The sequence below is a fragment of the Triturus cristatus genome, chromosome 11, assembly GCF_964204655.1.
Source record: "Triturus cristatus chromosome 11, aTriCri1.1, whole genome shotgun sequence".
NCBI lineage: Eukaryota > Metazoa > Chordata > Amphibia > Caudata > Salamandridae > Triturus > Triturus cristatus.
Genome location: NC_140594.1, coordinates 654,702,221 through 654,716,456, shown reverse-complemented (window position 1 = coordinate 654,716,456; position 14,236 = coordinate 654,702,221). Strand labels below are relative to the sequence as shown.

General features: G+C 44.7%; 1 protein-coding gene across 1 annotated transcript in view; it reads right to left on the bottom strand.

The window, feature by feature from the left end:
• Nucleotides 1-14,236, bottom strand: part of UBXN7 (UBX domain protein 7) — a 485,766-nt gene that overhangs the window by 128,949 nt on the left and 342,581 nt on the right. Inside the window, exon 9 of the mRNA XM_085634185.1 lies at nucleotides 5,642-6,062. Within this exon, the coding sequence (XP_085490311.1) occupies nucleotides 5,642-6,062 (421 nt within the window). The remainder of the gene's footprint in view (nucleotides 1-5,641; nucleotides 6,063-14,236) is intronic.

The window sequence follows — 14,236 nt, the reverse complement described above, 5'->3', positions numbered from 1 at the left end:
AGTGGTTGCAATAGGCAACACTATTTTAAAACACAATAATGCATTGAGTTCAATGTAAGTTTCAAGTTATTTGCCACAGATTACTTTTAGGATTACTTTTGGAATTCCAGGACTGGATCCTAGATTCAGTCCTGGGTCAGTACTTGGAATCAAGTGATAAAAGTCGACTTAATTACTGTGATGATTTTTAGACAATATTTTGCTATTTTAAAAGTTGACAGAAAATATGTCATAGAAAACAGTCAATGATTCCCTATGGCAGAAAATCAAAATTGCAGGTATAGTATGTTCTCGTTACTTTTGTAATCCAGTATTGGGTGCCTAGACGTTTTCAGATATTATACGATATTATACGATTTTTAAAGAATATTTAAAGATTGCAGAAATTGACACTTAGAAGAAATTTCACAGAAAAATAGTCAATGATTTCCTATGGAAGAAAATTGGGGTACTGGTAAGTACAGTTGTAAGTAGTTTTCAGAGTCAGTGCTGGGCACCAAGATCCAGCACTGGGACTCACCTAAGAGCAGGTGAATATTTTCGTTACTCGGCTGATTTTTGGTGAATATTTTAAGTTTTGAAAAGTCCACACTTAGAAGAAATTTCAGGAAAAGCCAGTCAATGTTATCCTATGGTGAAAATTGAGATCTGTTTAAATGCAAGTACTCGACTGGCAGAGTTCAGGTTCTGGGCATAGACTCAGGGGTCTCCCAGGGTCAGGTGGGTACAGTTTGTTCACCCCCAGCGGCACAAGGGCGACCGGGTGCAGAGAGAGTTAGGCTCAATGTTATCCTATGAGCGGTAGGGGGGCCTTGGTTGGCGGCTGCTGACTAGCAGGCCACGCGGCTGTGGGAGCTGGGTTCCTGGTCACTTACTCAGGGCAAGTGGGGAAGTAGACAGGTGTAGAGGTTGCACTGCCAGGGCCACTCGGGCGGCTGGGTGCAGGGTGCTTTTGAGCCTTCGGGCGCTCAATTGATTTCAATGGGAAATCTCTGGTTTAGAAAAAGGCTGCAAGCTCGGGACGAGGATTCTTCAGGTGCCACCACCACTTCGAGGTAAGTTGGGTAGTTGGAGGATAGGTAGGTACCCCGGGATTGGGCACAGGGGGCCGCGGGGCGCCGGGTGTAGGGGTGCCTTTTGGTGTCGGGAAATCTTACCCTCTGTTGATCGTGGTTGGGGGGGCCACCTTGTTCTGAGGCTGCAGGCTTCTTCAGGAGTGTTGAGGGAGGTCCTTGGGTGCCGGACTCGGGGTCACAGTCACCGTGGGGTCGTCCTCTTGGTCTTTGTTCACTCCGGCACAGGCCAGACTTGGCTGGTGCAGTGTACTGGGTTCGCGGTTTCGGGCTGCTGCCAGGGATTAGAAGTAGATTTTGAGTAGAGCCTCTACTCATGGGAGTCCCAGGGGCTTAGAGTCAAAAGGTAGCCAGGTCCACCGGGGTTTGTGAGGTTGCTGGCCACAAGAGATGCCGGGTTGGAGCAGGCGCAGATTCGAGGGTCGACAGGCCGGTAGGGCTGGGGCCAAAGCAGTTTGTGTCTTCCTCTTCTTAGTAGCTGCAGGGCAGGTCTTCTTTCTTCTAGCTCTTCTTCGGATTTTGGAATCTGGAATCTGGGGAAGGAAGGTTCAGGGTGCCCGTAAATACTAGATTTAGGGTTTTTACAGGTAGGTGAAGGGCAGGGACCAATGGGTCCCTGTCCTGGAGTGGGTACACCCCCTATCCTGCCTCTCTCCTGTGGGAGGGGACAGTAGCCTAGTCCTGATTGGGTAGGGCTTCCCATCTTCAAGATGGCGAGAGCCCGGGGATGTGCTTCACCTCGCCTCCCCCACCTGAGGGGTGGGGTTGGCAGGCTGGCACATTCCCGGTCCTTATTTGGGGTTTACAGCCAAGCTTCCCTCCAGAGTGGTGGGTTGCAGTGGCCTGGGGAAGCTCACAGAGGCGGCATGCCTTTGAAGCTTCCCCGTGCCCATCCTGGGGGAGGAGATTTAGCACCTCGCCCAAGATGTGCATTGTTGCAGGCCCAGGAGAGCAGGGGCTCACCTACCCAGGGGTCCAGCAACATGTCTGCTGTGTGGCAGCCTAGGCAGCCTCAGAACAGACGTGGATTGTGGGTTAGGTTTCAGGGGGCCTCTCTAAGATGCCCTCTGTGGTGCTTGGTACATTAAATCCCACACTGGCCTCAGTGTGGATTTAATGTGCTGAGCAGTTTGATACCAAACTTCTCAGGCTTCAGTGCTGCCATTATGGTGCTGTGGAGTTTGTGTTTGACAAGCTCCCAGCACCATGTACTCTTAAATGGCAGCACTGCACTTACAGGGCCCAGGAATGGACCTGGGTACTGTAGGGACACAGGGCTCCTGCCTCTGTGCCCACACCACTGGCATAGGGCACCCAGCTAGAGGGGTGGCTGATATATGCCAGGGCAGTGTAGTTTGTGGGCATGGCACACAGGGATGTGTGTCATGTCGACTCTGTTTTGTCTTGTACCCAGACACTCAGCCTGCCAGGGCAGTGTGTGGGTGTTAGGGTACAGGGCCTATAAGGGTGGCACAATGAGTGCTGCAGCCCTTGGAGGCCTTCCCTGGTCACAAGGCTCTGGGTACCTAGGGAACCATTTACCAGGGGCTGACATGTGGCCAGGGTTTGCCAATTTAGTTTGGAGGTTTTTGTTTAGGGAAGGAACAAAGTGGGGGCATACCATGCAAGAAAGATGCCACTTTCTCACACAGGCCCCTGAGTTTTTTTTGTTTTTTGCTAGATTTGTCCTGCCGGTCACCTTATTCATGTTTCTTCATGGGTGTCTGCTTATACCACAGTGTCATTTATTAAACAATGCAAGTCTTTGGGGTTCCAGATCTTGAAAGCGGACCTTTCCAGATTAACAACAAGTTTGGGGTCCGATAACACTGCATACATGATATTTAATAGTAGATCAAGCCAGAACCCACTTTATCAATGGACAAATGTAACTGGCATTTCTCTGAAATGGAAATTCCAAGACTTTGCCACATGGAAGCAAAAAGTAAGCAACCTTCCACTCTCTGCCCTCAGAGTGATCTGCATATGGTGGACCCAATGGAGCAATATTTTTGAGAAATATCTTTAGAACACAATATTTTTGTCAACAATCTCTGCCAATCAATCATTATTTGAGGACAGACTGTCCTGACTGGAAAATTACTAAATTACTGTGTCAGCAAGTGCTAACCACTTCTGTTCCTGGCCTACTGAAAGCAGTTCTGAGTTGTCCATAAAGCTTAACACCACAGCTTTTCTCATGGTTACATTTCTATCCCAAGTCTGCTGCAGAAGCAAGCCACCATCCAAAGGGAACATTAAGGTGTCAATCAATGCAATCAATCACTGTCACAGTATACACATACCAGTTTACTTTCACTGGCACAAATTTCTGCAGCTTGTACCTTAGGGTGCTGAAACTAACAATATCCATAAGTGAAGTAATGGTACTTGCTTGGTCTCAATATCATCCACTGACAAAAGTTATTTTAGATAAGCAATTCAGAACATGAACTTTCCTTGTGCCAGTTCCATATAACTAGCAGGTGCATGGCAGTTAGCCCTTGGCCTCTACTTAAGACCTCTTGGATTGTCAGTCTGCGATCTCTTTCAAGAGTGTCTGATACTCTAATAATACTCTTTAACATAAATTGGGTTTTGGGCTTGTTGAAGATATTACTGACCGGCCAACCAGTATCGCAAATGACTCATGCACACCACAATAATACTTCTAGAACTGTCTGTGTTCCCTTTTGGAATGTTGAGATAATTTCTACAGAACAGGCCTAAATGTACCTCTGCCCCAAATTGGCTGCAGGAGTTTTCATAACATAATGTCATAGTGTCCAATTTGTACAAGTGAAAAGCTCACACATTTTGATAGATGATTCTTTGATCTATGTTGGCTGAAATCTGCAGAACCAACCCCTAAAAAAGGAAGTTGTCTTCTGCCCTTCCCAGGAGTGCTAGGAAAGTCGTGGTTCACTGTGCAGGGCACTCATATATAGACATTGTCACAGATCATATTAATATTCACCTCGGACTCCTGCCTGGGTCTCAGATATTTTTATATACCGGTTTGGTTCTAGCTGCTTTGTGCACTGGGTAAAGTGTAATTTCTGATTCTTGTATGCTTTCTGTTTGTTTACATTGTTCTCCCAAGAGGCTGCTTCACTGCTTCAAGTACTAGGATGTCTAAAATGCACTCTCTAAGACCAAACTTACACATTTGGTGGTCTGTTTCATTGGTTTAGGGAACAGGTAAGACAAGTAGATTTATTTGCAGGACAAGTAGTTTTCTGCACAATTGTGTCCACTGGACAAGTACATTTTTTAAACAATTCCACACCCCTGAAGAACGCATGGGTTAGGTGGCAGAGGTAAATGGTGGATTTTCCTATGTTTTCCTGCTTGGATGCAGGAGAAAAACATGGTAAGGCTTACCTAGCTGCGTTAAGGCCAGCAACAAATGTACTATTTTTTTTTTTTAACTATAGCACTGTTTGTAAACAAGCTTGATTGTTATGCAATGTACCACACTATGTTTTAATTTCTAACTCATGCCTCCACATAAAGTAACCACTTAACTGACTTCTCAACATCACAATAACTAGATATTTAAGTGTACAAACGGAGTCCCATGGTTATCCAGTTAGTGTGCATGAGTACTGGTAAAACTAATGGTAAATGTCAGCACTTAACCAGAATACTGCTCAGATAACACTAACTGCATAGTAGTCAGAGTAATAGTGTAGTGCCCATCACACAAGGCCTACTGCAAATTTAACAAATTGCTCTTATGCTCACCCAAGAGGACACCCATCCCTACAACTTTCTTAGTATCTCAATGTACGTTATTACTTAATAAGGCTTCCAGTCATTTTCTATCCACAGGAACATCATTGCCAGCTGAAGGTGGAAATTATAGAAATGGGCCCCAAGGAGTTTCATAAAACTACCATAGAGAGGAAGCAAAAAATGAAGCTCCTTCTCCTGGTCTCATGCTAGGGCAAGCCACATCTGTGTATATATGTGCAAAGTGGCTAAAGAATCACGTGCTTGGGAACCAAATCCTGCGGAAGCCATTATAACCGAGTTCTACCCTGATAAAAATTGTACACATCAGAAAGGCCGCAAAAACGTGAGATCATGCAGAACTAAAAAGAAATGAAATCACAATAAAGCAAAAGGCCTAGGCATAAAGGGGCTGAAGATACAAGTTAAGCAAAGCAAGTCAGAGTGGGGGAAGAACCAGAGTGATTTTGGAAAGCCTGTTTTCGAACTCTGTGTCCCTCAGATTACTTCCAAAGTGTTGAGAGAACATCCAACAGATGCAGAACCGCTAACCATAGGCTCACGCAATTAGTCTTATGTTAGGAAATGTGGACAAAGGCAATAAGAGATAAAGTATAGTGAGTTCTTTTTTTGGATTTCAAGTTTCTACCCCAATGTCAAGTAACAATAAAAACATAGCTGATATGCATCCTGCTGAATAAATATTGGTTAACGCAGTTCAGGGGACACATATTAGATTCATAAGGACATGTAGGTGAAAGGAGACCTGACAAAATATGTTGGACCAAAGTCATTGTTTTAAGTCAAAGGAAAAGGTTGGTATTTTTACTCACCGTTTGCTTCGATCCCATCTCCAGAACCATTAAGCTTTTCAGGCTCTTCAGAGTTTTCTCTTTCCCTACTAGAGGACCCAATATGGTTTGGAGCCACACCAGCAGTATGAGGGGAAGGATGAGGATCAGTCTTTAAAAAAGCGGATGCCTGAGGCGGCCGAATTCCATCTTTCCAGTGACTCATGTCCTTGTGAGGAGACTTTCGTGCCTTACTGCCGGGTATTTCTGGCTCTACCTCATCATCGTCCGAGCCACACACTGAGATGAACTCCTCGCTCCCTGAAAAGGGCTCAGACTCAGACTCGTCATCTGAGCATTTCTCAAGCTTGGAAACCATGGTGGAATCAAAATGAGTCTCTTGCAGAGAGGCCTGGATAGCTGCTTCTAGCTGGCTGTCCTCACTGGCATCAATAAGGCTCTCCTGTGTTGCAAAAGGATGTCACAAGGCAAGAATATAAAAAATAACTGGTTAATGGCGGCTATGTGCAACATTGATATTGTATAGCAACTGCATTTATATAGCACTTCGTACCCCTGATCAGGCATTACCAGAGACGTTGCACCCTACAGCGTGGGTGAAGGGCTTGGTTGAAACCGTATTTGATTGCAGTGGTGCCCTTATCCTACACCTTACACCAAATTTATTCCAGGAAATGGATAAAGAAATAATTTGTATAGACCACAGAGGCAGTCATGCCGCAACTATTCTTCGGTTTATACTCAACTAAGAAATGTACACAATTTGTTGTAGACCAGATCAAACTGCTTTACACAAAGTTAGTTTAACACGTTAGTTTTTCACATTTATTTACATATTGTAGAGTGATAATGTGTTATTTTTACTCATCAATGGCCTGTGTACTCCCTAGTGACAGGTGTAACACGAAAATTCAAACATTTTTCAGGTCCAATTAAATTTATCTAGGGAAACATTTTCAATTGACAGCCTGTATGGCAAGGTTTTCCTGGTTGTGTACCAATCATTTAAGCCATAGTTTCCTTTGCAAAGGCGCCTTCAGGACATAACTGGACCTACCACTAAAAACACACGCTGGTTCCATCTTTTAAATCACATACAGAAAAGTGTTCTGTGAGAAGAAGCAACTCTGTACAAGCACATTAAAATCCCACTAGGGAGGGTTGGATAACTGAACATCAGAAGCTAAACTACCAAGCAAGTGCTTAGTTTCTGGGACTATACATGCAGACTGCATTTATTATAGTAAGTTATGCTGATGTACATTACAGGCTTGTTTTGGGAAACTTATTCCTCTTAATGCATTTCATATAATCCATTCTACGTGTTTTCCTTTTATTTAGTTTTGTGCAAAACTATCAAGTTTGAGGGTACATTCAATGAATCTCTTCCCAGCTCTCAAAACATATGCCACTTTAGGCATGAATCTTAATATTTTTGTTTGGACAGAATGTGTACGGTTTCACACCCTGGGTCATTGCGTCTTCGGTCTAAAGAAGGGAAGAGGAATGAGAAAGTGCCCATGATTGATTGAGTGCATATCATTAGAATCCTCCAAAGAGAGATTGAACACCTGCTCAAGGTTTGCTTTATATAAAGGCAGTCAGTCAATATGACAATAAGTGGCCCAGAAGCACAGCCAGCCAAAGTAAATTATATGAGTCCATCTAAGAGTCATCAGGAGTAACTCACAGGCAAGCCCAGGATAGAAACAGCCATAGTAAATGGTCTTTAGGGACTATGCAAGGGTGACTGAGAAGCGAACTATGAGCCGTCACATGAAATGGCTATAGACAGAAAACGTAAAGTTTTACAAGGTATACCAGGAGCAACATATGTAATGAGCACTAGTGCTATGCACTAGATACAGGCACCCACGAGAAGGAAAATATTACTTACCTGTAACAATCAGTTTACAGCTTGTAGTGCTGTAGATTCACATTCTCTGCACACTCCTATCTAGTGTTGAGCAAAGATGTTACAGGTTATCTTAGAAGGAGAGGTTTTGGTTTCAAGACTTGAAATCCCTGTCCTGAAACCCAAAATGCAGTAGGACAGATTCCAACTCAGATTGTGTTTTCCCACACAGGTGACCGTAAGTAATAATAAGCATGCAAAGCAAGACATAATATGGTAGAATATAAAAAGATGTTTAGAAGCAAATTAATTAAAAAAATGTCATACCATGAACACGCATCTGGGGAGTTTGAAGGCAACATGCCAATCTACAGCACTACCAAGCTGCAAAAGGTTTGTTACAGTTGCATTTTGCATATGCAGTGTGTGCTTCTGTAGATCACATGCTTTGTAAAGACTAAAACAGTGCCCTACTCTGCTTTGCAAAGACTAAAAAACAGTGCCCTTCTCCCTAAAGTGGTGGCTCATGAGTTGTAGCAAAAGCCATTTGAAACAAAGTTTTAAGTAGTTTGCTACTCCTGTGCTTCCTAACGGACATGAATATCCACACAATGTTTGGTTAAAGTAAGAGGAGTACACCACATTGCAGCTTTACATGTGATTACAAGTGGGATATTACCTAAGAAAGCCATAGCACCTCCCTTTTTTACAGAGAGGAAAGTGCTTTAAGCACAGAGCGTAACGTGCGTTTGACCTTAGCATAGCAAATAAATACACTTGAAAATCAGTCTATTAAGGCCCGTTCGGGAAACAGGATTCCCTAAGTGGGGCTTGTCGAAAGCTACAAAAAGTGTTTTGGTAATTCTAAAGGATTTAGTATGGCAAATATATAACATAAATGCTCTTTCTAAACCTAAAGTGTGAAAGGTGTTTTCCAAAACACAGATTGGGTGAAAAAGTAGGAATATCAAAGCTTTCATTGACATGGAACGAGGAAGACTACCTTCCATGAAATAAACTGAAGTGTGCAAGAGCTCCTGTGGGGGCCACCTGAGCCAGGTGAAATAACATGCTGAGATCCCACGAGGGGAGGGATGATTCTCTATGTCGAACTCTTCTTTTGAAGCTCTCCAAATTGGCTCCGACTACTGGTATTTTGAATATTGGCTGGTGTTGTCGATTTTGCAAGTAAGCTGCCATAGTGGTCATATGTATCCTGATTGAAGTGTAGGCTAAGCTTGCCTTATGTAGCAAGTAACATATTTTGCAACAAGGCTTCTAAGGGTGGTTTATGTAGACTAGAGCAGTAGAAGGCAACTTCCTTACATCTGATTGCATAAGAAGCCCTTGTTGTGCGTTTGCAGGCCGTCTTTGGAATTAGTATATCCTCTTTTGGCAGCTGGAGACAACTGTGGAGACTGCTTGCCAATGAGTTTTTGAAGCCATGCTGTCTGTGGGAATGAGCACTATTTTGTTGCGAATTAATAAGTAAAATGCTCCAAGCACTGACTAAACTGCCATTAGTTCCAGTAAGGAAAATGCTACTTACCAGTATGCATCAGTTCTTGTCATGTAGAGCTGCAGAGTTGTACACTGTGCATAGATCGCCATCTGGTGTTGGACTCGGATGCTTGCACTTTGTTGTCTTGGAAGAGTCTTTTGTAGTCACGAGATAGGCGACTCCTCCCTTGGACGATAGTGCACATGGGCATCGACTCCATCCTCAGATTGTTTTTCGCCGTGATGGGAAATGATGGAGTTCGTAATAAATAAAGAGAGGTCCATGCAAATGTATCTAATTAAGATAATACTGGAACAGATACAGGTTCCGGGGAGGCGGGTGGGCGTGTACAACTCTGCAGCTCTACAGGCCAAGAACAAATGCATACTGGTAAGGAGCATTTTCCGTTCAAGGCATATGAGCTGCAGACTGTACACTGTGCATAGACTGTATAGCAGTGTCTCCCCTAGCGGTTGTCACCTGTATCTGTTGCAGTGGTTTGAAAAAGTGTTTTAAGAACAGAAGCCTGTTGCTTAGCCTGCACGTCAACACAATAATGTTTGGTGAAGGTGTGTGGTATAGACCATGTTGCTGCTTTACAGATGTCATCTAAGGGAATGTTCCCTAAGAATGCCATGGAAGCCCCTAGTTTGCGTGTGGAGTGCGCTCTGGGGGGAATTGTTAATGTGCGTTTAGCCTTTTGGTAGCATATTTGAATGCATTTGACTATCCACCTAGCGATCCCAGCTTTGGAGATGGGGTTCCCTTTATCAGGTGGTGCGAAAGCTACAAACAGTTGCTTAGTCCTGTCAACGTAATAAGGTAGGGCTCTTTTGACGTCCAGTGTGTGAAGAGCTCTCTGCTATGGAGTCCGGGTTTTGGAAAAACACCTGTAACTCAACTGATTAAGATGAAAAGCAGAGATTACTTTGGGAAGGAATTTGGGATTTGTTCTAAGAACCACCTTGTACGATGTATTTGTAAGAAAGGTTCCTGTATGGTTAAAGCCTGGATCTCACTTACCCTCCTGAGAGAGGTAATGGCGACAAGGAAAGCTACTTTCCGTGTGAGGAACTGCAGTTCACATTTGTGTAGAGGTTCAAATGGAGGACCCATGAGCCTGGTAAGTACAATGTTTAAATTCCACACCGGAGAGGGTGGTAGTCTGGGGGAAATTATCCTTTTAAAGGCCCTCCATAAAGGCTTTAATTGCAGGTACCCTAAATAGTGACAAGTGTTGTCTGTTTTGTAAATAAGCGGCAAGTGCCGCTAGATGTAATCTTATGGATGAATATGCTAGATTACACCTTTGTAAGTGTAGCAAGTAGCAAATGATGTCCTGGATTGAAGCATCCAGCAGATCGATTTTATTGTTATTGCAGTAGATGACAAATCTTTTCCATTTTGCTGCATAGCAAGCTCTAGTAGTAGGGCGTCTGGCTTCTTTATGGATGTTCATACAGTCCGGTGAAAGGCTAAGGTAACCGAACTCTAGGACTTCAGGAGCCAGATCGCTAGATTTGGTTGACCTGGATCGGTGTGCCTTATCTCTCCATGGTTCTGCGTTAGCAAAGTTGGGGAGAGACATCGTTTTTGGTGTGGAACTACTTAAAGTTCCAGGAGTGTTGAGAACCACGGTTGCCGTGCCCATGTGGGAGCTACCAGGATCATCCTAAGGGACTGTTGTCTGAGCTTGCGTACTACTACGGGAATCAGTGGGAGTGGCGGAAAAACGTACGCAAATCTGCCTGACCAGTTCATACATATCGCATTGCCTTTTGACAACGGGTGTGGAAACCTGGCGGCGAAGGTTAGGCATTTTGCATTTACGTGTGTGGCAAACAGATCTATGCCAGGTTGACCCCACATTTGGAAAAATGATTGAAGAACTTGAGGATGAATTTCCCATTCGTGTATGTGTGTGTGTCTGTCGACTTAGTAGATCCGCAATCTGATTGTGAACTCCTGGAAGGTGTTCTGCAAGAAGGTGTACGTTTTGTGGAATGGCCCATCTCCATATGCTTTGTGCCAGCTAAGAGAGGTGCAAAGAATGTGTGCCTCCTCGTTTCTGTATGTAATACATGGCTGTCATATTGTCAGTTCGGACTAGGACGGTCTTGTGATGTAGATGTACTTGGAATGATTTTAATGCTAGAAATATTGCCAGTAATTTTAGGTGACTGATGTGGAGCACTTTTTGTTGAGTGGTCCACTTGCCTTGAATTGTGCAGTTTAGGAGACGCGATGAGTCTGCTGTTAGCACTATCTGTGGAACCGGCTCTAGGCACGGCTGCCCTTTGGAAAGGTTGTTTGTGTTCCACCACTGCAGAGAGCGATGTGTGCGGCTGTCCACCAACACCAGAACTGTAAGTTGTCCTTGAGCCTGGTTCCACTGATGTGCTAGGCATTCTTGTAAGGGGCGCATCTGAAGTCTTGCGTGAGGTACGATAAAAATGGAAGAGGCCAACATTCCTATGAGTTACATGAATACCCTTGCTGGGAGGGAATGCTGTGGCTGAAATTTGGTGATTAGGGTTTGTATACTGGTTATCCTAGCTGGATTGGGATATGCCAGAGCTCTGGAGGTGTTTAATGTGGCCCCTAGATACTGATGTATGTGGGAGGGCTGAAGATGTGACTTGGTGTAGTTTACTGTGAATCCCAAGTTGTGTAGTAGCTGTATAGTTTGATGAGTGTGATGAACACACTGGTTGAATGACTTTTCTTTTATCAGCCAGTCTTCGAGGTATGGAAAGACATGGATTTGTTGTCTTCTCAAGTGTGCTTCTACTACTGCAAAGCATTTTGTGAACACCCTGGGTGCGGTGGTCACCCCGAATGGAAGGACTTTGAACTGATAGTGTTGTCCGTCCACTATAAATCTTAGATATTTCCTGTGAGCAGAGTGTATGGGAATGTGGAAGTAGGCGTCCTTGGGATCTAGGGTGGCAAGGAAGTTGCCTTGTTGAAGTAGTGGGAGGGCCTGTTGAAGAGTGATCATGTGAAAATTATCTGACTGTATGTAGAGATTGAGAGGTCTGAGGTTGAGTATTGGCCTTAGGGTGCCGACCTTTTCGGGGATTAGGAAATACAGCGAGTAAACCCCTGTTCCTTGATGTTGTAAGGGAACTAGTTCTATTGCCTGCTTTTGAAGCAGTGAGAAAACTTCCTGTTTTAAGAATGCGAGACGTTCCGTGGACATTGCGGCTGTTTGGGTGGTATGGCGGGTGGGGTTGCTGTAAGTTCCAGGCAATAACCATACTGGATAATTTGTCTTACCCACTTCTCTGTGGTGATGGAAGTCCAGACAGGTAGGAACTGTGATAGTCTCCCTCCGACTGGGGTGGAATGGTCTGGTGGGAAGTCACTGCTTATTAGTGGGGGAGGTGCGAGTGTTGTTGTTACTTTGGACTCTCCCTTTGCTGTTATTACCCCTGTATTCGCCTCTAAAATATCCTCTGCTGGGGGATGTTTGCGTGGTGTTTTTGTAGGAAGAAGAGGCAGTGTCTGCTCCGATGTTTTTGGATGCTCCTCTATAGAAGGAGCGACAAAAGGACCCACAGGTGGATGGAGACTGTAATGCTCCCATGGATTTAGCAGTCTACGTGTCTTTTTTCATTTTTTCGAGAGTGCTGTCTACAGCCGGTCAGAAAAGTTGTTCTTGATTGAACGGCTGTTTGAGGATAATTGTTTGTACCTCCTGTTTGAAGCCAGAGATGCGTAGACAGGCATGTCATCGGAGTAACCCGCTAGTGTTTTAATGGACCTAGAGGCGGTGTCCGCTGCGTCAAGGGCACACTTGATTGATGCATTGGTTAATAATTTGCCTTCTTGAATTAAATCATTTGCCTTGGTCTTATATTGATCAGGTAAATGTTGCAATAGGGTTTCCAGTTGGTCATAGTGAGCTCTATCGTACCTAGCAAGTAATGCCTAGCCGCCAATGATTATCTGCTTGGGCAGCAACTATCTTGCCAGAAGCATCTAACAACTTAGATTCTTTATCCGGAGGTGGCACATCACTGGAGTTCTGAGAGTTTGCACATTTCCTAGCATTAGTTAACACTAGTGAATCTAAAGGCAGTTGACCCTTGATGTAGGTGGGATCATTGGGAGCGGGTTTATATTTGTCAATCCTGGGACTGAGAGTTCCAGCCCTACAGGGTCTTTGAATATGTCAGGAGCATGTTTAATGACGCCCTTTAAAATTGGCAGGGTTTGTACAGTCTTTTGTGACTGTTCAAAGGTGTCTAGAAGAAAGTCCTCCTCTGCAGGGTCAGAATGCATCTGAACACCATGGTAGAGAGCAACTCTATTTACAGGCTGACCAAAGCCAATATTGTCATCTGGGGGAGATGGCTTTGTTGGGTATGCATGGGGATCAGGGAGGTCTGGAGGATCTATTTGGTCATCATAACCGTCCTAATCGTCCTGTGGTACGTCTGTGTTGTCATCAGGGTCAGTGAAAGGGTCATTGTTGCCTCCCCCATCCCCTAAATCATCATCATCGTGTGGTGAGTTTGATGGAAGTATAGAAGAATGTGGAGGAGAGACAGGCTTAGGAGGAAGAACAGGAGAAGAGGGTCTTATAGGTGAAGAGGGTCTTATAGGTGAAGTGGCACAGTCTTTTCTTTTCACAGGCACTACAGGAATGCCTGGTGTGTCCAGTTCCCTCTTCTTATGTGGAACAGCTGCCAGATGTCCTGTTTTGGGGTCTATGTGGAGAGCTTTTTGTTTTGGATAGATAGGCTCCGGCCGAAAAATTTCTTCCTCTTCAGGAACCGCTTTCGGCGCGGATTTCTTCAGGTCTGAACGAGGTTTGGATTTCTGCTCCGAGGCCTTGGGAGGGGGTTTAGGGTCTTTCAGCTTGGCTGTGGAGGCGGAAATCTTTTTCAGTTCCAAATGTTTTAGTTTTGGATCTGATGTCTTGTTTCAGCGTCGAGGTGCTCGGTGCCGAGGTCTTTTTGGGAGTAGGCTGCACTCCCGGCTTCGGTGCCGATGGTGCCTGCGGAACACTGAGATGCAGTTTGCTTGGTCCCGAGCTACCGGAAGGCTTGTCCTTTATCTTCGGAGCCGGGCCCAGGTCTTCTGAAGTTTGTTTTCGGTCGCGACTGGGGCCAGCAGGCGAAGTCTTGACCAGGGCCTTCTTTTTTTTCAGGTGGAGTTGGGGTAGGGGCAATTGTACTCACTCGTTGACCAGGAGTGATGTGGTCGTCAAAGTCGTCTGCTTTGAGCACACTTTTTTCCAGGTCCTCAGAAT